At 43.9% G+C, this 22,899-nt stretch overlaps 1 protein-coding gene across 2 annotated transcripts in view; it reads right to left on the reverse strand.

Moving 5' to 3' along the window:
* The window catches only part of megf11 (multiple EGF-like-domains 11), a 452,873-nt gene that overhangs the window by 269,312 nt on the left and 160,662 nt on the right, over positions 1–22,899 (reverse strand). For both annotated transcript variants that reach the window (XM_071405156.1, XM_071405155.1), the window contains one exon: positions 22,668–22,768. In XM_071405156.1, the coding sequence (XP_071261257.1) occupies positions 22,668–22,768 (101 nt within the window). The remainder of the gene's footprint in view (positions 1–22,667; positions 22,769–22,899) is intronic.

Here is a 22,899-nt window from a genome sequence, read left to right on the forward strand (position 1 = left end):
GTATTAAACCTCCTTCAACTAACGTATTAAACCTCCAACTAACTTATTAAACCTCCAACTAACTTATTAAACCTCCAACTAACTTATTAAACCTCCAACTAACTTATTAAACCTCCAACTAACTTATTAAACCTCCAACTAACTTATTAAATCTCCTTCAGCTAACGTATTAAATCTCCTTCAACTAACGTATTAAATCTCCTTCAACTAACGTATTAAACCTCCTTCAGCTAACTTATTAAACCTCCTTCAACTAACGTATTAAATCTCCTTCAACTAACGTATTAAACCTCCTTCAACTAACGTATTAAATCTCCTTCAACTAACGTATTAAACCTCCTTCAGCTAACTTATTAAACCTCCTTCAGCTAACTTATTAAACCTCCTTCAACTAACGTATTAAACCTCCTTCAACTAACGTATTAAATCTCCTTCAGCTAACTTATTAAACCTCCTTCAACTAACGTATTAAATCTCCTTCAACTAACGTATTAAATCTCCTTCAACTAACGTATTAAACCTCCTTCAACTAACGTATTAAATCTCCTTCAGCTAACTTATTAAACCTCCTTCAACTAACGTATTAAACCTCCTTCAACTAACGTATTAAATCTCCTTCAACTAACGTATTAAACCTCCTTCAACTAACGTATTAAATCTCCTTCAACTAACGTATTAAACCTCCTTCAACTAACGTATTAAATCTCCTTCAGCTAACTTATTAAATCTCCTTCAACTAACGTATTAAATCTCCTTCAGCTAACTTATTAAATCTCCTTCAACTAACGTATTAAATCTCCTTCAGCTAACTTATTAAACCTCCTTCAACTAACGTGTTAAATCTCCTTCAGCTAACTTATTAAACCTCCTTCAACTAACGTATTAAATCTCCTTCAGCTAACTTATTAAATCTCCTTCAACTAACGTATTAAATCTCCTTCAGCTAACTTATTAAACCTCCTTCAACTAACGTATTAAATCTCCTTCAACTAACGTATTAAACCTCCAACTAACTTATTAAACCTCCAACTAATTTATTAAATCTCCTTCAGCTAACTTATTAAACCTCCTTCAACTAACGTATTAAATCTCCTTCAACTAACGTATTAAACCTCCAACTAACTTATTAAACCTCCAACTAACTTATTAAACCTCCAACTAACTTATTAAACCTCCAACTAACTTACTAAATCTCCTTCAACTAACTTATTAAACCTCCAACTAACTTATTAAACCTCCAACTAACTTATTAAACTTCCAACTAACTTATTAAACCTCCAACTAACTTATTAAACCTCCAACTAACTTATTAAACCTCCTCAACTAACGTATTAAACCTCCAACTAACTTATTAAACCTCAAACTAACTTATTAAACCTCCAACTAACTTATTAAACCTCCAACTAACTTATTAAACCTCCAACTAACTTATTAAACCTCCAACTAACTTACTAAATCTCCAACTAACTTACTAAATCTCCTTCAGCTAACTTATTAAATCTCCTTCAACTAACGTATTAAACCTCCAACTAACTTATTAAACCTCCAACTAACTTATTAAACCTCAAACTAACTTATTAAACCTCCAACTAACTTACTAAATCTCCTTCAACTAACTTATTAAACCTCCAACTAACTTATTAAACCTCCAACTAACTTATTAAACTTCCAACTAACTTATTAAACCTCCAACTAACTTATTAAACCTCCTCAACTAACGTATTAAACCTCCAACTAACTTATTAAACCTCAAACTAACTTATTAAACCTCCAACTAACTTATTAAACCTCCAACTAACTTATTAAACCTCCAACTAACTTATTAAACCTCCAACTAACTTATTAAACTTCCACCTAACTTATTAAACCTCCAACTAACTTATTAAACTTCCTCAACTAACGTATTAAACCTCCAACTAACTTATTAAACCTCCAACTAACTTATTAAACCTCCAAATAACTTATTAAACCTCCAACTAACTTATTAAACCTCCAACTAACTTATTAAACCTCCAACTAACTTATTAAACCTCCAACTAACTCTACGATCAACGACACAGCCTCCTCAGTTGTTTTAATATTGTATCACTCAGCCTTCAGAGGCTGGTGGGCGGTCGTAACCATTCATAGAGGCTGCGTAGGTGTTTATGACCTTTCATAGAGGCTGCGTCTCTCTACACCATCAATCAACGGCTCGTCCTCCTCAGTCGTTTTATTCGTGCATCCATGACCAGGGGAGAGAGGTCCATGGAGGCGCCCTTTCTCCTGCACAGATGATGGAGGCAGATACAACTAGAGCACTATGGGGGCTTATGAGCCTTCATAGAGAATGCAAGGAGCTTATAGGACTTCATAGAGGCTGTGTAGGTGTTAATTATCTTTAATAGATGCCTGTGTTCATTCTTTTTATTCTTGCATCAATCACCAGAAAGGGAAAAGAGTTGTGGAGAGATGAGATGCTCCCCCTACAGCAGATATCAAACACTCTCTCCAAAGGTTTCTCTCTGTCTAGAACACATCTAGCACTTCCTGTTTCTCTCTAGAACACATCTAGCACTTCCTGTCTTTATCTAGAACACATCTAGCACTTCCTGTCTCTATCTAGAACACATCTAACACTTCCTGTCTCTCTCTAGAACACATCTAGCACTTCCTGTCTCTCTCTAGAACACATCTAGCGCTTCCTGTCTCTATCTAGAACACATCTAGCACTTCCTGTCTCCATCTAGAGCACATCTAGCACTTCCTGTCTCCATCTAAGACACATCTAACACTTCCTGTCTCTATCTAGAACACATCTAGCACTTCCTGTCTCTATCTAGAACACATCTAACACTTCCTGTCTCTCTCTAGAACACATCTAACACTTCCTGTCTCTCTCTAGAACACATCTAACACTTCCTGTCTCTCTCTAGAACACATCTAGGGTTTCCTGTCTCCATCTAGAACACATCTAGCACTTCCTGTCTCTATCTAGAACACATCTAGCACTTCCTGTCTCTATCATGAACACATCTAGCACTTCCTGTCTCCATCTAGAACACATCTAGCACTTCCTGTCTCTATCTAGAACACATCTAGCACTTCCTGTCTCTATCTAGAACACATCTAGCACTTCCTGTCTCTATCTAGAACACATCTAGCACTTCCTGTCTCTATCTAGAACACATCTAGCACTTCCTGTCTCTATCATGAACACATCTAGCACTTCCTGTCTCCATCTAGAACACATCTAACACTTCCTGTCTCTCTCTAGAACACATCTAACACTTCCTGTCTCTATCTAGAACACATCTAACACTTCCTGTCTCTATCTAGAACACACTGAGCACTTCCTGTCTCTCTCTAGAACACATCTAGCACTTCCTGTCTCTATCTAGAACATATTGAGCACTTCCTGTCTCTATCTAGAACATATCGAGCACTTCCTGTCTCTATCTAGAACACATCTAACACTTCCTGTCTCTCTCTAGAACACATATAGCACTTCCTGTCTCTATCTAGAACACATCTAGCACTTCCTGTCTCTATCTAGAACACGTCTAACACTTCCTGTCTCTATCTAGAACACATCTAACACTTCCTGTCTCTATCTAGAACACATTGAGCACTTCCTGTCTCTCTCTAGAACACATCTAGCACTTCCTGTCTCTATCTAGAACATATATAGCACTTCCTGTCTCTATCTAGAACACATCTAGCACTTCCTGTCTCTATCTAGAACACGTCTAACACTTCCTGTCTCTATCTAGAACACATCTAACACTTCCTGTCTCTATCTAGAACACATTGAGCACTTCCTGTCTCTCTCTAGAACACATCTAGCACTTCCTGTCTCTATCTAGAACATATTGAGCACTTCCTGTCTCTATCTAGAACATATCGAGCACTTCCTGTCTCTATCTAGAACACATTGAGCACTTCCTGCCTCTATCTAGAACACATCTAGCACTTCCTGTCTCTCTCTAGAACACATCTGACACTTCCTGTCTCTCTCTAGAACACATCTAGCGCTTCCTGTCTCTATCTAGAACACGTCTAACACTTCCTGTCTCTATCTAGAACACATCTAACACTTCCTGTCTCTATCTAGAACACATTGAGCACTTCCTGTCTCTCTCTAGAACACATCTAGCACTTCCTGTCTCTATCTAGAACATATTGAGCACTTCCTGTCTCTATCTAGAACATATCGAGCACTTCCTGTCTCTATCTAGAACACATTGAGCACTTCCTGCCTCTATCTAGAACACATCTAGCACTTCCTGTCTCTCTCTAGAACACATCTAGCACTTCCTGTCTCTCCCTAGAGCACATCTAGCACTTCCTGTCTCTATCTAGAACACATCGAGCACTTCCTGTCTCTATCTAGAACACATCGAGCACTTCCTGTCTCTCTCTAGAACACATCTAGCACTTCCTGTCTCTATCTAGAACACAACTAGCACTTCCTGTCTCTATCTAGAACACATTTAGCACTTCCTGTCTCTATCTAGAACACATCTAACACTTCCTGTCTCTATCTAGAACACATCGAGCACTTCCTGTCTCTCTCTAGAACACATCTAGCAATTCCTGTCTCTATCTAGAACACAACTAGCACTTCCTGTCTCTATCTAGAACACATTGAGCACTTCCTGTCTCTATCTAGAACACATTGAGCACTTCCTGTCTCTATCTAGAACACATTGAGCACTTCCTGTCTCTATCTAGAACACATCGAGCACTTCCTGTCTCTATCTAGAACACATCGAGCACTTCCTGCCTCTATCTAGAACACATTGAGCACTTCCTGTCTCTATCTAGAACACATCTAACACTTCCTGTCTCTATCTAGAACACATTGAGCACTTCCTGTCTCTCTCTAGAACACATCTAGCACTTCCTGTCTCTATCTAGAACATATTGAGCACTTCCTGTCTCTATCTAGAACATATCGAGCACTTCCTGTCTCTATCTAGAACACATCTAACACTTCCTGTCTCTCTCTAGAACACATATAGCACTTCCTGTCTCTATCTAGAACACATCTAGCACTTCCTGTCTCTATCTAGAACACATCTGACACTTCCTGTCTCTCTCTAGAACACATCTAGCGCTTCCTGTCTCTATCTAGAACACGTCTAACACTTCCTGTCTCTATCTAGAACACATCTAACACTTCCTGTCTCTCTCTAGAACACATCTAGCGCTTCCTGTCTCTATCTAGAACACATCTAGCACTTCCTGTCTCTATCTAGAGCACATCTAGCACTTCCTGTCTCCATCTAAGACACATCTAACACTTCCTGTCTCTATCTAGAACACATCTAGCACTTCCTGTCTCTATCTAGAACACATCTAACACTTCCTGTCTCTATCTAGAACACATCTAACACTTCCTGTCTCTCTCTAGAACACATCTAGAACTTCCTGTCTCTCTCTAGAACACATCTAACACTTCCTGTCTCTATCTAGAACACATCTAACACTTCCTGTCTCTATCTAGAACACATCTAACACTTCCTGTCTCTATCTAGAACACATTGAGCACTTACTGTCTCTCTCTAGAACACATCTAGCACTTCCTGTCTCTCTCTAGAACACATCTAACTCTTCCTGTCTCTCTCTAGAACACATCTAGCGCTTCCTGTCTCTATCTAGAACACATTTAGCACTTCCTGTCTCTATCTAGAACACATCTAGCACTTCCTGTCTCTCTCTAGAACACATCTAGCGCTTCCTGTCTCTATCTAGAACACATCTAACACTTCCTGTCTCTCTCTAGAACACATCTAACACTTCCTGTCTCTATCTAGAACACATCTAACACTTCCTGTCTCTATCTAGAACACATTGAGCACTTCCTGTCTCTCTCTAGAACACATCTAGCACTTCCTGTCTCTATCTAGAACATATTGAGCACTTCCTGTCTCTATCTAGAACATATCGAGCACTTCCTGTCTCTATCTAGAACACATTGAGCACTTCCTGCCTCTATCTAGAACACATCTAGCACTTCCTGTCTCTCCCTAGAGCACATCTAGCACTTCCTGTCTCTATCTAGAACACATCGAGCACTTCCTGTCTCTATCTAGAACACATCGAGCACTTCCTGTCTCTCTCTAGAACACATCTAGCACTTCCTGTCTCTATCTAGAACACAACTAGCACTTCCTGTCTCTATCTAGAACACATTGAGCACTTCCTGTCTCTATCTAGAACACATCTAACACTTCCTGTCTCTATCTAGAACACATCGAGCACTTCCTGTCTCTCTCTAGAACACATCTAGCACTTCCTGTCTCTATCTAGAACATATCGAGCACTTCCTGTCTCTATCTAGAACACATTGAGCACTTCCTGTCTCTATCTAGAACACATTGAGCACTTCCTGTCTCTATCTAGAACACATTGAGCACTTCCTGTCTCTATCTAGAACACATCGAGCACTTCCTGTCTCTATCTAGAACACATCGAGCACTTCCTGCCTCTATCTAGAACACATTGAGCACTTCCTGTCTCTATCTAGAACACATCTAACACTTCCTGTCTCTATCTAGAACACATTGAGCACTTCCTGTCTCTCTCTAGAACACATCTAGCACTTCCTGTCTCTATCTAGAACACATCTAGCGCTTCCTGTCTCTATCTAGAACACGTCTAACACTTCCTGTCTCTATCTAGAACACATCTAACACTTCCTGTCTCTATCTAGAACACATTGAGCACTTCCTGTCTCTCTCTAGAACACATCTAGCACTTCCTGTCTCTATCTAGAACATATTGAGCACTTCCTGTCTCTATCTAGAACATATCGAGCACTTCCTGTCTCTATCTAGAACACATTGAGCACTTCCTGCCTCTATCTAGAACACATCTAGCACTTCCTGTCTCTCTCTAGAACACATCTGACACTTCCTGTCTCTCTCTAGAACACATCTAGCGCTTCCTGTCTCTATCTAGAACACGTCTAACACTTCCTGTCTCTATCTAGAACACATCTAACACTTCCTGTCTCTATCTAGAACACATTGAGCACTTCCTGTCTCTCTCTAGAACACATCTAGCACTTCCTGTCTCTATCTAGAACATATTGAGCACTTCCTGTCTCTATCTAGAACATATCGAGCACTTCCTGTCTCTATCTAGAACACATTGAGCACTTCCTGCCTCTATCTAGAACACATCTAGCACTTCCTGTCTCTCTCTAGAACACATCTAGCACTTCCTGTCTCTCCCTAGAGCACATCTAGCACTTCCTGTCTCTATCTAGAACACATCGAGCACTTCCTGTCTCTATCTAGAACACATTGAGCACTTCCTGTCTCTCTCTAGAACACATCTAGCACTTCCTGTCTCTATCTAGAACACAACTAGCACTTCCTGTCTCTATCTAGAACACATTTAGCACTTCCTGTCTCTATCTAGAACACATCTAGCACTTCCTGTCTCTATCTAGAACACATCGAGCACTTCCTGTCTCTCTCTAGAACACATCTAGCAATTCCTGTCTCTATCTAGAACACAACTAGCACTTCCTGTCTCTATCTAGAACACATTGAGCACTTCCTGTCTCTATCTAGAACACATTGAGCACTTCCTGTCTCTATCTAGAACACATTGAGCACTTCCTGTCTCTATCTAGAACACATCGAGCACTTCCTGTCTCTATCTAGAACACATCGAGCACTTCCTGCCTCTATCTAGAACACATTGAGCACTTCCTGTCTCTATCTAGAACACATCTAACACTTCCTGTCTCTATCTAGAACACATTGAGCACTTCCTGTCTCTCTCTAGAACACATCTAGCACTTCCTGTCTCTATCTAGAACATATTGAGCACTTCCTGTCTCTATCTAGAACATATCGAGCACTTCCTGTCTCTATCTAGAACACATCTAACACTTCCTGTCTCTCTCTAGAACACATATAGCACTTCCTGTCTCTATCTAGAACACATCTAGCACTTCCTGTCTCTATCTAGAACACATCTGACACTTCCTGTCTCTCTCTAGAACACATCTAGCGCTTCCTGTCTCTATCTAGAACACGTCTAACACTTCCTGTCTCTATCTAGAACACATCTAACACTTCCTGTCTCTCTCTAGAACACATCTAGCGCTTCCTGTCTCTATCTAGAACACATCTAGCACTTCCTGTCTCTATCTAGAGCACATCTAGCACTTCCTGTCTCCATCTAAGACACATCTAACACTTCCTGTCTCTATCTAGAACACATCTAGCACTTCCTGTCTCTATCTAGAACACATCTAACACTTCCTGTCTCTATCTAGAACACATTGAGCACTTCCTGTCTCTCTCTAGAACACATCTAGCACTTCCTGTCTCTCTCTAGAACACATCTAGCGCTTCCTGTCTCTATCTAGAACACATCTAGCACTTCCTGTCTCTCTCTAGAACACATCTAGCGCTTCCTGTCTCTATCTAGAACACATCTAACACTTCCTGTCTCTCTCTAGAACACATCTAACACTTCCTGTCTCTATCTAGAACACATTGAGCACTTCCTGTCTCTCTCTAGAACACATCTAGCACTTCCTGTCTCTATCTAGAACATATTGAGCACTTCCTGTCTCTATCTAGAACACATTGAGCACTTCCTGCCTCTATCTAGAACACATCTAGCACTTCCTGTCTCTCCCTAGAGCACATCTAGCACTTCCTGTCTCTATCTAGAACACATCGAGCACTTCCTGTCTCTATCTAGAACACATCGAGCACTTCCTGTCTCTCTCTAGAACACATCTAGCACTTCCTGTCTCTATCTAGAACACAACTAGCACTTCCTGTCTCTATCTAGAACACATTGAGCACTTCCTGTCTCTATCTAGAACACATCTAACACTTCCTGTCTCTATCTAGAACACATCGAGCACTTCCTGTCTCTCTCTAGAACACATCTAGCACTTCCTGTCTCTATCTAGAACATATCGAGCACTTCCTGTCTCTATCTAGAACACATTGAGCACTTCCTGTCTCTATCTAGAACACATTGAGCACTTCCTGTCTCTATCTAGAACACATCGAGCACTTCCTGTCTCTATCTAGAACACATCGAGCACTTCCTGCCTCTATCTAGAACACATTGAGCACTTCCTGTCTCTATCTAGAACACATCTAACACTTCCTGTCTCTATCTAGAACACATTGAGCACTTCCTGTCTCTCTCTAGAACACATCTAGCACTTCCTGTCTCTATCTAGAACACATTGAGCACTTCCTGTCTCTATCTAGAACACATTGAGCACTTCCTGTCTCTATCTAGAACACATTGAGCACTTCCTGTCTCTATCTAGAACACATCGAGCACTTCCTGTCTCTATCTAGAACACATCGAGCACTTCCTGCCTCTATCTAGAACACATTGAGCACTTCCTGTCTCTATCTAGAACACATCTAACACTTCCTGTCTCTATCTAGAACACATTGAGCACTTCCTGTCTCTCTCTAGAACACATCTAGCACTTCCTGTCTCTATCTAGAACATATTGAGCACTTCCTGTCTCTATCTAGAACATATCGAGCACTTCCTGTCTCTATCTAGAACACATTGAGCACTTCCTGCCTCTTTCTAGAACACATCTAGCACTTCCTGTCTCTCTCTAGAACACATCTAGCACTTCCTGTCTCTCCCTAGAGCACATCTAGCACTTCCTGTCTCTATCTAGAACACATCGAGCACTTCCTGTCTCTATCTAGAACACATTGAGCACTTCCTGTCTCTATCTAGAACACATCTAACACTTCCTGTCTCTATCTAGAACACATCGAGCACTTCCTGTCTCTCTCTAGAACACATCTAGCACTTCCTGTCTCTATCTAGAACACAACTAGCACTTCCTGTCTCTATCTAGAACACATTGAGCACTTCCTGTCTCTATCTAGAACACATTGAGCACTTCCTGTCTCTATCTAGAACACATTGAGCACTTCCTGTCTCTATCTAGAACACATCGAGCACTTCCTGTCTCTATCTAGAACACATCGAGCACTTCCTGCCTCTATCTAGAACACATTGAGCACTTCCTGTCTCAATCTAGAACACATTGAGCATGTCCTTCTGCACAGATGATGGTGGTGGAAACACCTGGAGCTCTAAAGGGGCTTATGAGCCGTCATAGCCGCGGCATAGGGGCTTATAACCCCTTGCAGGGGCTGAATAGGGGGCTCACATTTTTGGGGAGCTGGGTGGGAGGTCGGGAAGCCTTCATAGAAATTGCATAGGTCTTTAGAAAAAAACTTCAGTCATTTTTTTCTAATCGACAATTGCAATAATTAAATGAGTTACTGAATAGACTGAACACACACATACATACTGAACACGCACCAATGACCACAGTACAGTCTTCAAATTAAAGGGCATAAAACATACTTTAGCTCGAGGGGAAGTGAAGTGACTTTACATAGCTCCTACTGAAACACCCAGGACTCATTATGGAATACTCTCGCTCTCTCCCTCTCTCCCCCTCCCCCTCCCTCTCTCTCCCTCCCTCCCTATCTCCTTCCCTCTCTCTCTCTCTCTCTCTCCTTCCCTCTCTCTCCCCCCTCCCTCTCTCTCCCCCTCCCTCCCTCTCTCCCTCCCTCTCTCCCTCTCTCCCCTTCCTTCTCTCTCTCTCTCTACCCCTCCCCCCTCTCTCCATCCCTCCATCTCTCTTTCTCCCCCCCCTCCCTTTCTCTCTTTCTCCTTCCCTCTCTCTCCCCCTCCCTCCTGCTCTCCCCTTCTCTCTCTCTCTCTCCTCTCTCTCTCCCCTTCCCTCTCTCCCTCCCCCTCCCTCTCTCTCTCCCCCTCTCTCTCTCCCCTTCCCTCTCTCTCTCTCTCTCTCTCTCTCTCCTTCCTCAATCTCTCTCTCTCTCTCTCTCTCTCTCTCTCTCTCTCCTTCCTCAATCCCTCTCTCTCTCACTCTCTCCCCCCTCCCCTCTCCCTCTCTCTCCCTCCCTCCCTTCATCTCTATTTCTCCCCTTCCCTCTCTCTCTCTCTCACTTACTCTCTCTCTATCTCTCTCTCAAATGAACCCCCTCAACCCCTCAAACCTCAAATGGAGAGACAAGAAACAGCCTTCAGAAGCACTTACGAGGTAGCCTGGTCCCAGATCTGTTTACGAGGTAGCCTGTTCCCAGATCTGTTTACGAGGTAGCCTGGTCCCAGATCTGTTTACGAGGTAGCCTGGTCCCAGATCTGTTTACGAGGTAGCCTGGTCCCAGATCTGTTTACGAGGTAGCCTGGTCCCAGATCTGTTTACGAGGTATTCTGGTCCCAGATCTGTTTACGAGGTAGCCTGGTCCCAGATCTGTTTACGAGGTAGCCTGGTCCCAGATCTGTTTACGAGGTAGCCTGGTCCCAGATCTGTTTACGAGGTATTCTGGTCCCAGATCTGTTTACGAGAGCACAAATAGATCTGGGACCAGGCTACTAAAGGCAAGACAACACAAATAGATCTGGGACCAGGCTACTAAAGGCAAGAGCACAAATAGATCTGGGACCAGGCTACTAAAGGCAAGACAACACAAATAGATCTGGGACCAGGCTACTAAAGGCAAGAGCACAAATAGATCTGGGACCAGGCTACTAAAGGCAAGACAACACAAATAGATCGGGGACCAGGCTACTAAAGGCAAGACAACACAAATAGATCTGGGACCAGGCTACTAAAGGCAAGAGCACAAATAGATCTGGGACCAGGCTACTAAAGGCAAGACAACACAAATAGATCTGGGACCAGGCTACTAAAGGCAAGACAACACAAATAGATCTGGGACCAGGCTACTAAAGGCAAGACAACACAAATAGATCTGGGACCAGGCTACTAAAGGCAAGACAACACAAATAGATCTGGGACCAGGCTACTAAAGGCAAGAGCACAAATAGATCTGGGACCAGGCTACTAAAGGCAAGACAACACAAATAGATCTGGGACCAGGCTACTAAAGGCAAGAGCACAAATAGATCTGGGACCAGGCTACTAATGGCAAGACAACACAAATAGATCTGGGACCAGGCTACTAAAGGCAAGAGCACAAATAGATCTGGGACCAGGCTACTAAAGGCAAGACAACACAAATAGATCTGGGACCAGGCTACTAAAGGCAAGACAACACAAATAGATCTGGGACCAGGCTACTAAAGGCAAGACAACACAAATAGATCTGGGACCAGGCTACTAAAGGCAAGACAACACAAATAGATCTGGGACCAGGCTACTAAAGGCAAGAGCACAAATAGATCTGGGACCAGGCTACTAAAGGCAAGACAACACAAATAGATCTGGGACCAGGCTACTAAAGGCAAGAGCACAAATAGATCTGGGACCAGGCTACTAAAGGCAAGACAACACAAATAGATCTGGGACCAGGCTACGAAAAGCAAGACAACACAAATAGATCTGGGACCAGGCTACTAAAGGCAAGAGCACAAATAGATCTGGGACCAGGCTACTAAAGGCAAGACAGCACAAATAGATCGGGGACCAGGCTACTAAAGGCAAGACAGCACAAATAGATCGGGGACCAGGCTACTAAAGGCAAGAGCACAAATGGATCTGGGACCAGGCTACTAAAGGCAAGACAGCACAAATAGATCTGGGACCAGGCTACTAAAGGCAAGACAGCACAAATAGATCTGGGACCAGGCTACTAAAGGCAAGACAGCACAAATAGATCTGGGACCAGGCTACTAAAGGCAAGACAGCACAAATAGATCTGGGACCAGGCTACTAATGGCAAGACAGCACAAATAGATCGGGGACCAGGCTACTAAAGGCAAGAGCACAAATAGATCTGGGACCAGGCTACTAAAGGCAAGACAACACAAATACATCTGGGACCAGGCTACTAAAGGCAAGACAACACAAATAGATCTGGGACCAGGCTACTAAAGGCAAGACAGCACAAATAGATCTGGGACCAGGCTACTAAAGGCAAGAGCACAAATAGATCTGGGACCAGGCTACTAAAGGCAAGACAGCACAAATAGATCTGGGACAAGGCTACTAAAGGCAAGAGCACAGATAGATCTGGGACCAGGCTACTAAAGGCAAGACAGCACAAATAAATATGGGACCAGGCTACTAAAGGCAAGACAGCACAAATAGATCGGGGACCAGGCTACTAAAGGCAAGAGCACAAATAGATCTGGGACCAGGCTACTAAAGGCAAGACAGCACAAATAGATCTGGGACCAGGCTACTAAAGGCAAGAGCACAAATAGATCTGGGACCAGGCTACTAAAGGCAAGACAACACAAATAGATCTGGGACCAGGCTACTAAAGGCAAGACAGCACAAATAGATCGGGGACCAGGCTACTAAAGGCAAGACAGCACAAATAGATCTGGGACCAGGCTACTAAAGGCAAGAGCACAAAATAGATCTGGGACCAGGCTACTAAAGGCAAGACAGCACAAATAGATCTGGGACCAGGCTACTAAAGGCAAGAGCACAGATAGATCTGGGACCAGGCTACTAAAGGCAAGACAGCACAAATAAATATGGGACCAGGCTATAGTGCTCTGAGCTGTATTAATAATAAAGGTAGAAAAAGTTAAATCTTTAACACCTTCAGTAAAGCCCAGCTGTTATTGAAACCTCCTTTAACACCTTCAGTAAAGCCCAGCTATTATTGAAACCTTCTTTAACACCTTCAGTAAAGCCCAGCTATTATTGAAACCTTCTTTAACACCTCCAGTATTGAAAGGTGTGGTTGCTATGGATGCGTCCCGAATGGAACCCTATTCCCTATATAGTGCACTACTTTAGACCAGAGCCCTATAGAACCCTATTCCCTATATAGTGCACTACTTTAGACCAGAGCCCTATAGAACCCTATTCCCTATATAGTGCACTACTTTAGACCAGGGCCCTATTCCCTACATAGTGCACTACTTTAGACCAGAGCCCTATAGAACCCTATTCCCTATATAGTGCACTACTTTAGACCAGAGCCCTATGGAACCCTATTCCCTATATAGTGCACTACTTTAGACCAGAGCCCTATAGAACCCTATTCCCTATATAGTGCACTACTTTAGACCAGGGCCCATAAGTAGTGCACTATGTGGGGTGTCATTTGGGACACAGCCTATCTCCAATACCTGCAGTATGATAGAAGCTGTCCCTAATACCTCTCTTTTGTGTCAGCATGCTAAGTAAGGCTGGCTGCTAGCCTACATAATCCCTTAATCCTGCTGGTGAGAGGACCTAACAGACGGGATTATAACTCAGATTAACAAGAGAGGAGCACTGTTCAGACACAGTAGAAAGTTACACCGCCCTCCTAGAGCCGTTAGGATGTATCACCTTAACCTGGGGAGGGGGGGGGGGGGGGGGGAGAGGGAGAGAAAGGGTGAGAGGGAGAGGGAGAGAGAGAGAGACACACAGATAGAGAGAGAGAGAGACACACACAAGGATAGAGACAGAGCGAGATCGAGAGAGAGATAGATATAGACAGAGAGAGACAGAGACAGAGACAGAGACAGAGAGACAGAGAGACAGAGACAGAGAGACAGAGAGACAGAGAGACAGAGAGACAGAGAGACAGAGAGACAGAGAGACAGAGAGACAGAGAGACAGAGAGACAGAGAGACAGAGAGACAGAGAGACAGAGAGACAGAGAGACAGAGAGACAGAGAAGGACACTATGTGAAGGAGTGAGATGAGAGCTGGCAACGGGAGTGTTGCTAATAGCAAATCCTAGATGCCACCTATGGCTGTTGTGCCCTTCAGCATGGCACCCTAACCCTTAAACCCTAACCGCTAAGACTGCTCCAGGGTCGCTGTCCTATGGCTGATCTTTCCAACCTTCTGTGTGTGTGATCACACCATTCAGTATGGCTAGCTAGCTATATGGCTATAGTAGGCCATTTGTTAAGCTAGCTAGCTAGATGGCTAGCTGGCTATAGTAGGCCATTTGTTAAGCTAGCTAGCTAGATGGCTAGATGGCTATAGTAGGCCATTTGTTAAGCTAGCTAGCTAGTTAATAATACATATCTTTTTTTAAACATTTTAAAAATGTATTTACTTACTTGAATAGGTTCTCCCACTGCCTCTGTTTTTTGGGGTTCTTACAAAAATAAAAAATGATTTGCAATCTTTTCATTTTTCCGTTGGTAGCAAAGCACAGCCATGTGGGCGAATGGAGACAAGGCCAAGAAAGTCTGCTTGTTACCAGAGCAGTTGTGACCTTTGACTTTACCGGTGTAATCCACTACCGATTTCAATCAATATAAATCACAGACTGCTCTTAATACAACATATTCAACAACTCTCTACAAAATGCGTCCTACCCAGACAGACAATTGTGGCCCTGCTATGGACGTGTGTGTGTGTGTGTGTGTGTGTGTGTGTGTGTGTGTGTGTGTGTGTGTGTGTGTGTGTGTGTGTGTGTGTGTGTGTGTGTGTGTGTGTGTGTGTGTGTGTGTGTGTGTGTTTTGTTGACATCCTCTCTGTTGCTGTGACGACACTTGGTGGTGTAAATCAGTGACGCCTGTGTGTGTGTGTGTGTGTGTGTGTGTGTGTGTGTGTGTGTGTGTGTGTGTGTGTGTGTGTGTGTGTGTGTGTGTGTGTGTGTGTGTGTGTGTGTCTGTGTCTGTGTGTGTGTCTGTGTCTGTGTGTGTGTCTGTGTGTGTGTGTGTGTGTGTGTGTGTCTGTGTGTGTGTCTGTGTCTGTGTGTGTGTCTGTGTGTGTGTGTGTGTGTGTGAAGCAAGGCATTTCATTTCATTGGTTAGACAGAGTTGCAAGGCGTCACTGATTTACACCACCGATTCCAACCCCTCTTTAGGTGATTTCTGCAAAGGAACTTCCCCAGGCTTGCAACGAGGCATGACTGGCAGGAACCCCACGGTGAAATACAGCCTCTCCAGGCTACACAGACACACACACGCGCGCGCGCGCGCACGCACGCACACACACACACACACAGTGTAATACGGCAGGCAGGACACAAGGACAAACTCTATTGTTCCTCCTAGGCAAGCCACACCTCAGCATGGGGGCCACAGTCAAAGAGGTTACAAGCATGACTGAATTTAGATAATTGTACCAATTTAATCATACATTTTATGAAAGATCTTGAGAAAACATGAAACAACACGCTTATGCGTAGAATGTAGCAGAATAAAATATGAAAACACGAACACCTGGTAAAGCCTTGTATGTCCAATTAGACACAGAACACCTGGTAAAGCCTTGTATGTCCAATTAGACACAGAACACCTGGTAAAGCATTGTATGTCCAATTAGACCCAGAACACCTGATAAAGCCTTGTATGTCCAATTAGACCCAGAACACCTGGTAAAGCCTTGTATGTCCAATTAGACACAGAACACCTGGTAAAGGCTTGTATGTCCAATTAGACCCAGAACACCTGGTAAAGCCTTGTATGTCCAATTAGACACAGAACACCTGGTAAAGCCTTGTATGTCAAATTAGACACAGAACACCTGGTAAAGCCTTGTATGTCCAATTAGACCCAGAACACCTGGTAAAGCCTTGTATGTCCAATTAGACCCAGAACACCTGGTAAAGCATTGTATGTCCAATTAGACACAGAACACCTGGTAAAGCCTTGTATGTCCAATTAGACACAGAACACCTGGTAAAGCCTCGTATGTCCAATTAGACCCAGAACACCTGGTAAAGCCTCGTATGTCCAATTAGACCCAGAACACCTGGTAAAGCCTTGTATGTCCAATTAGAACCAGAACACCTGGTAAAGCCTTGTATGTCCAATTAGACCCAGAACACCTGGTAAAGCCTTGTATGTCCAATTAGACACAGAACACCTGGTAAAGGCTTGTATGTCCAATTAGACCCAGAACACCTGGTAAAGCCTTGTATGTCCAATTAGACCCAGAACACCTGGTAAAGCCTCGTATGTCCAATTAGACCCAGAACACCTGGTAAAGCCTTGTATGTCCAATTAGACACAGAACACCTGGTAAAGCCTCGTATGTCCAATTAGACCCAGAACACCTGGTAAAGCCTTGTATGTCCAATTAGACCCAGAACACCTGGTAAAGCCTTGTATGTCCAATTAGACCCAGAACACCTGGTAAAGCCTTGTATGTCCAATTAGACCCAGAACACCTGGTAAAGCCTTGTATGTCCAATTAGACCCAATAACACCTGGTAAAGCCTTGTATGTCCAATTAGACCCAGAACACCTGGTAAAGCCTTGTATGTCCAATTAGACACAGAACACCTGGTAAAGCCTTGTATGTCCAATTAGACACAGAACACCTGGTAAAGCCTTGTATGTCCAATTAGACACAGAACACCTGGTAAAGCCTTGTATGTCCAATTAGACCCAGAACACCTGGTAAAGCCTCGTATGTCCAATTAGACCCAGAACACCTGGTAAAGCCTCGTATGTCCAATTAGACCCAGAACACCTGGTAAAGCCTCGTATGTCCAATTAGACCCAGAACACCTGGTAAAGCCTCGTATGTCCAATTAGACCCAGAACACCTGGTAAAGCCTCGTATGTCCAATTAGACCCAGAACACCTGGTAAAGCCTCGTATGTCCAATTAGACACAGAACACCTGGTAAAGCCTTGTATGTCCAATTAGACACAGAACACCTGGTAAAGCCTTGTATGTCCAATTAGACACAGAACACCTGGTAAAGGCTCGTATGTCCAATTAGACCCAGAACACCTGGTAAAGCCTTGTATGTCCAATTAGACACAGAACACCTGGTAAAGCATTGTATGTCCAATTAGACACAGAACACCTGGTAAAGCCTTGTATGTCCAATTAGACCCAGAACACCTGGTAAAGCCTTGTATGTCCAATTAAAACCAATAACACCTGGTAAAGCCTTGTATGTCCAATTAGACCCAGAACACCTGGTAAAGCCTTGTATGTCCAATTAGACCCAGAACACCTGGTAAAGCCTTGTATGTCCAATTAGACCCAGAACACCTGGTAAAGCCTTGTATGTCCAATTAGACCCAGAACACCTGGTAAAGCCTCGTATGTCCAATTAGACCCAGAACACCTGGTAAAGCCTTGTATGTCCAATTAGACACAGAACACCTGGTAAAGCATTGTATGTCCAATTAGACACAGAACACCTGGTAAAGCCTTGTATGTCCAATTAGACCCAGAACACCTGGTAAAGCCTCGTATGTCCAATTAGACCCAGAACACCTGGTAAAGCCTTGTATGTCCAATTAGACCCAGAACACCTGGTAAAGCCTTGTATGTCAAATTAGACACAGAACACCTGGTAAAGCCTCGTATGTCCAATTAGACCCAGAACACCTGGTAAAGCCTTGTATGTCAAATTAAAACCAATAACACCTGGTAAAGCCTTGTATGTCCAATTAGACCCAGAACACCTGGTAAAGCCTTGTATGTCCAATTAGACCCAGAACACCTGATAAAGCCTTGTATGTCCAATTAGACCCAGAACACCTGGTAAAGCCTTGTATGTCCAATTAGACCCAGAACACCTGGTAAAGCCTTGTATGTCCAATTAGACCCAGAACACCTGATAAAGCCTTGTATGTCCAATTAGACCCAGAACACCTGGTAAAGCCTTGTATGTCCAATTAGACCCAGAACACCTGGTAAAGCCTCGTATGTCCAATTAGACCCAGAACACCTGGTAAAGGCTTGTATGTCCAATTAGACCCAGAACACCTGGTAAAGGCTTGTATGTCCAATTAGACCCAGAACACCTGGTAAAGCCTCGTATGTCCAATTAGACCCAGAACACCTGGTAAAGCCTCGTATGTCCAATTAGACCCAGAACACCTGGTAAAGGCTTGTATGTCCAATTAGACCCAGAACACCTGGTAAAGCCTTGTATGTCCAATTAGACCCAGAACACCTGGTAAAGCCTTGTATGTCCAATTAGACCCAGAACACCTGATAAAGCCTTGTATGTCCAATTAGACCCAGAACACCTGGTAAAGCCTTGTACAGTGGGGAGAACAAGTATTTGATACACTGCCGATTTTGCAGGTTTTCCTACTTACAAAGCATGTAGAGGTCTGTAATTTTTATCATAGGTACACTTCAACTGTGAGAGACGGAATCTAAAACAAAAATCCAGAAAATCACATTGTATGATTTTTAAGTAATTAATTTGCATTTTATTGCATGACATAAGTATTTGATCACCTACCAACCAGTAAGAATTCCGGCTCTCACAGACCTGTTCGTTTTTCTTTAAGAAGCCCTCCTGTTCTCCACTCATTACCTGTATTAACTGCACCTGTTTGAACTCGTTACCTGTATAAAAGACACCTGTCCACACACTCAATCAAACAGACTCCAACCTCTCCACAATGGCCAAGACCAGAGAGCTGTGTAAGGACATCAGGGATCAAATTGTAGACCTGCACAAGGCTGGGATGGGCTACAGGACAATAGGCAAGCAGCTTGGTGAGAAGGCAACAACTGTTGGCGCAATTATTAGAAAATGGAAGAAGTTCAAGATGACGGTCAATCACCCTCGGTCTGGGGCTCCATGCAAGATCTCACCTCGTGGGGCATCAATGATCATGAGGAAGGTGAGGGATCAGCCCAGAACTACACGGCAGGACCTGGTCAATGACCTGAAGAGAGCTGGGACCACAGTCTCAAAGAAAACCAATAGTAACACACTACGCCGTCATGGATTAAAATCCTGCAGTGCACGCAAGGTCCCTCTGCTCAAGCCAGCGCATGTCCAGGACCGTCTGAAGTTTGCCAATGACCATCTGGATTATCCAGAGGAGGAATGGGAGAAGGTCATGTGGTCTGATGAGACAAAAATTGAGTTTTTTGGTCTAAACTCCACTCGCCGTGTTTGGAGGAAGAAGAAGGATGAGTACAACCCCAAGAACACCATCCCAACCGTGAAGCATGGAGGTGGAAACATCATTCTTTGGGGATGCTTTTCTGCAAAGGGGACAGGACGACTGCACCGTATTGAGGGGAGGATGGATGGGGCCATGTATCGCGAGATCTTGGCCAACAACCTCCTTCCCTAAGTAAGAGCATTGAAGATGGGTCATGGCTGGGTCTTCCAGCATGACAACGACCCGAAACACACAGCCAGGGCAACTAAGGAGTGGCTCCGTAAGAAGCATCTCAAGGTCCCGGAGTGGCCTAGCCAGTCTCCAGACCTGAACCCAATAGAAAATCTTTGGAGGGAGCTGAAAGTCCGTATTGCCCAGCGACAGCCCCGAAACCTGAAGGATCTGGAGAAGGTCTGTATGGAGGAGTGGGCCAAAATCCCTGCTGCAGTGTGTATAAACCTGGTCAAGAACTACAGGAAACGTATGATCTCTGTAATTGCAAACAAAGGTTTCTGTACCAAATATTAAGTTCTGCTTTTCTGATGTATCAAATACTTATGTCATGCAATAAAATGCAAATTAATTACTTAAAAATCATACAATGTGATTTTCTGGATTTTTGTTTTAGATTCCGTCTCTCACAGTTGAAGTGTACCTATGATAAAAATTACAGACCTCTACATGCTTTGTAAGTAGGAAAACCTGCAAAATCGGCAGTGTATCAAATACTTGTTCTCCCCACTGTATGTCCAATTAGACACAGAACACCTGGTAAAGCCTCGTATGTCCAATTAGACCCAGAACACCTGGTAAAGCCTTGTATGTCCAATTAGACCCAGAACACCTGGTAAAGCCTCGTATGTCCAATTAGACCCAGAACACCTGGTAAAGGCTTGTATGTCCAATTAGACCCAGAACACCTGGTAAAGCCTTGTATGTCCAATTAGACCCAGAACACCTGGTAAAGCCTCGTATGTCCAATTAGACCCAGAACACCTGATAAAGCCTTGTATGTCCAATTAGACCCAGAACACCTGGTAAAGCCTTGTATGTCCAATTAGACCCAGAACACCTGGTAAAGCCTTGTATGTCCAATTAGACCCAGAACACCTGATAAAGCCTTGTATGTCCAATTAGACCCAGAACACCTGGTAAAGCCTTGTATGTCCAATTAGACCCAGAACACCTGGTAAAGCCTCGTATGTCCAATTAGACCCAGAACACCTGGTAAAGCCTCGTATGTCCAATTAGACCCAGAACACCTGGTAAAGCCTTGTATGTCCAATTAGACACAGAACACCTGGTAAAGCCTCGTATGTCCAATTAGACCCAGAACACCTGGTAAAGCATTGTCTGGAGAGACATCAGCTATAAGAGACAGAGACAGAATGGACATCAGCTATAAGAGACAGAGACAGAATGGACATCAGCTATAAGAGACAGAGACAGAATGGACATCAGCTATAAGAGACAGAGACAGAATGGACATCAGCTATAAGAGACAGAGACAGAATGGACATCAGCTATAAGAGACAGAGACAGAATGGACATCAGCTATAAGAGACAGAGACAGAATGGACATCAGCTATAAGAGACAGAGACAGCATCTCAAATGGCACCCTACATAGTGCACTACTATAGACCAGCGCCCTATCGCACCCTATTCCCTATATAGTGCACTACTATAGACCAGGGCCCTATCGCACCCTATTCCCTATATAGTGCACTACTATAAGGGGCCCATAGGTAGAAAATAGAGCACTATATAGAAAATAGGGTCTAATTTGGGATTCATTATAAGAGGGTGAGAAATACTGGAGCAATGTTGTGGAACTGATATCACACGGCTAGAGACAATCTACACAGAGAGGGGTTGTTTTGGTGTCGTCACACACTGTGTAGATATCTGTCACCTGGCAACAATCATTCCGTGCACCTGGCATCAATCATTACGCTCACCTGGCGTCAATCATTCCGCGCACCTGGCATCAATCATTACGCGCACCTGGCAACAATCATTACGTGCACCTGGGATCAATCATTACGTGCACCTGGCATCTAATCATTACGCGCACCTGGCATCAATCATTACGCGCACCTGGCAACAATCATTACGTGCACCTGGCATCAATCATTACACTCACCTGGCATCAATCATTACACGCACCTGGCATCAATCATTCCGCTCACCTGGCATCAATCATTACGCGCACCTGGCATCAATCATTACGTGCGCCTGGCGTCAATCATTATGGGCGCCTGGCGTCAATCATTACGCGCACCTGGCATCAATCATTACGCGCACCTGGCGTCAATCATTACGCTCGCCTGGCGTCAATCATTACGCGCGCCTGGCGTCAATCATTACGTGCGCCTGGCGTCAATCATTACGTGCGCCTGGCGTCAATCATTATGGGCGCCTGGCGTCAATCATTACGCGCGCCTGGCGTCAATCATTACGTGCGCCTGGCGTCAATCATTACGTGCGCCTGGCGTCAATCATTACGCGCACCTGGCATCAATCATTATGTGCACCTGGCGTCAATCATTATGGGCGCCTGGCGTCAATCATTACGCGCACCTGGCATCAATCATTACGTGCGCCTGGCATCAATCATTACGTGCGCCTGGCGTCAATCATTACGCGCACCTGGCAACAATCATTACGTACACCTGGCGTCAATCATTACGTGCACCTGGCAACAATCATTACGCGGACCAGGCATCGAGTGCTGAGAAATCCTAGTTCTGAGACATCCTAGTGTTGAGACAGTACATCCAAGTGTGTGCTGAGACATTGCATCCTAGTGCATCCTGGGACAGTACATCCTAGTGCATTCTGGGACATGTGTTAATGAAACAGGAAAATGCACTTACGGACACACATGTCTCCCCTCTCAAAGTAACCAGGGCAACACTGTGAGCGGCGACGGTACATGGTCCGGACTCCCCGTCGGTAAGCCGTCTTATAGCTGATCCTGTGGGAGAGAATGAGACACAGAGAGAGGAAGACAGGCATTATGGGACATCGGGTTAAGAGAGTGACCCTGCTTTCTTCAAAACAGAATGAGACACAGAGGGAAGAAGACAGGCATTATGGGACATAAGA

This window comes from Salvelinus alpinus, chromosome 6, assembly GCF_045679555.1.
Source record: "Salvelinus alpinus chromosome 6, SLU_Salpinus.1, whole genome shotgun sequence".
Classification (NCBI taxonomy): domain Eukaryota; kingdom Metazoa; phylum Chordata; class Actinopteri; order Salmoniformes; family Salmonidae; genus Salvelinus; species Salvelinus alpinus.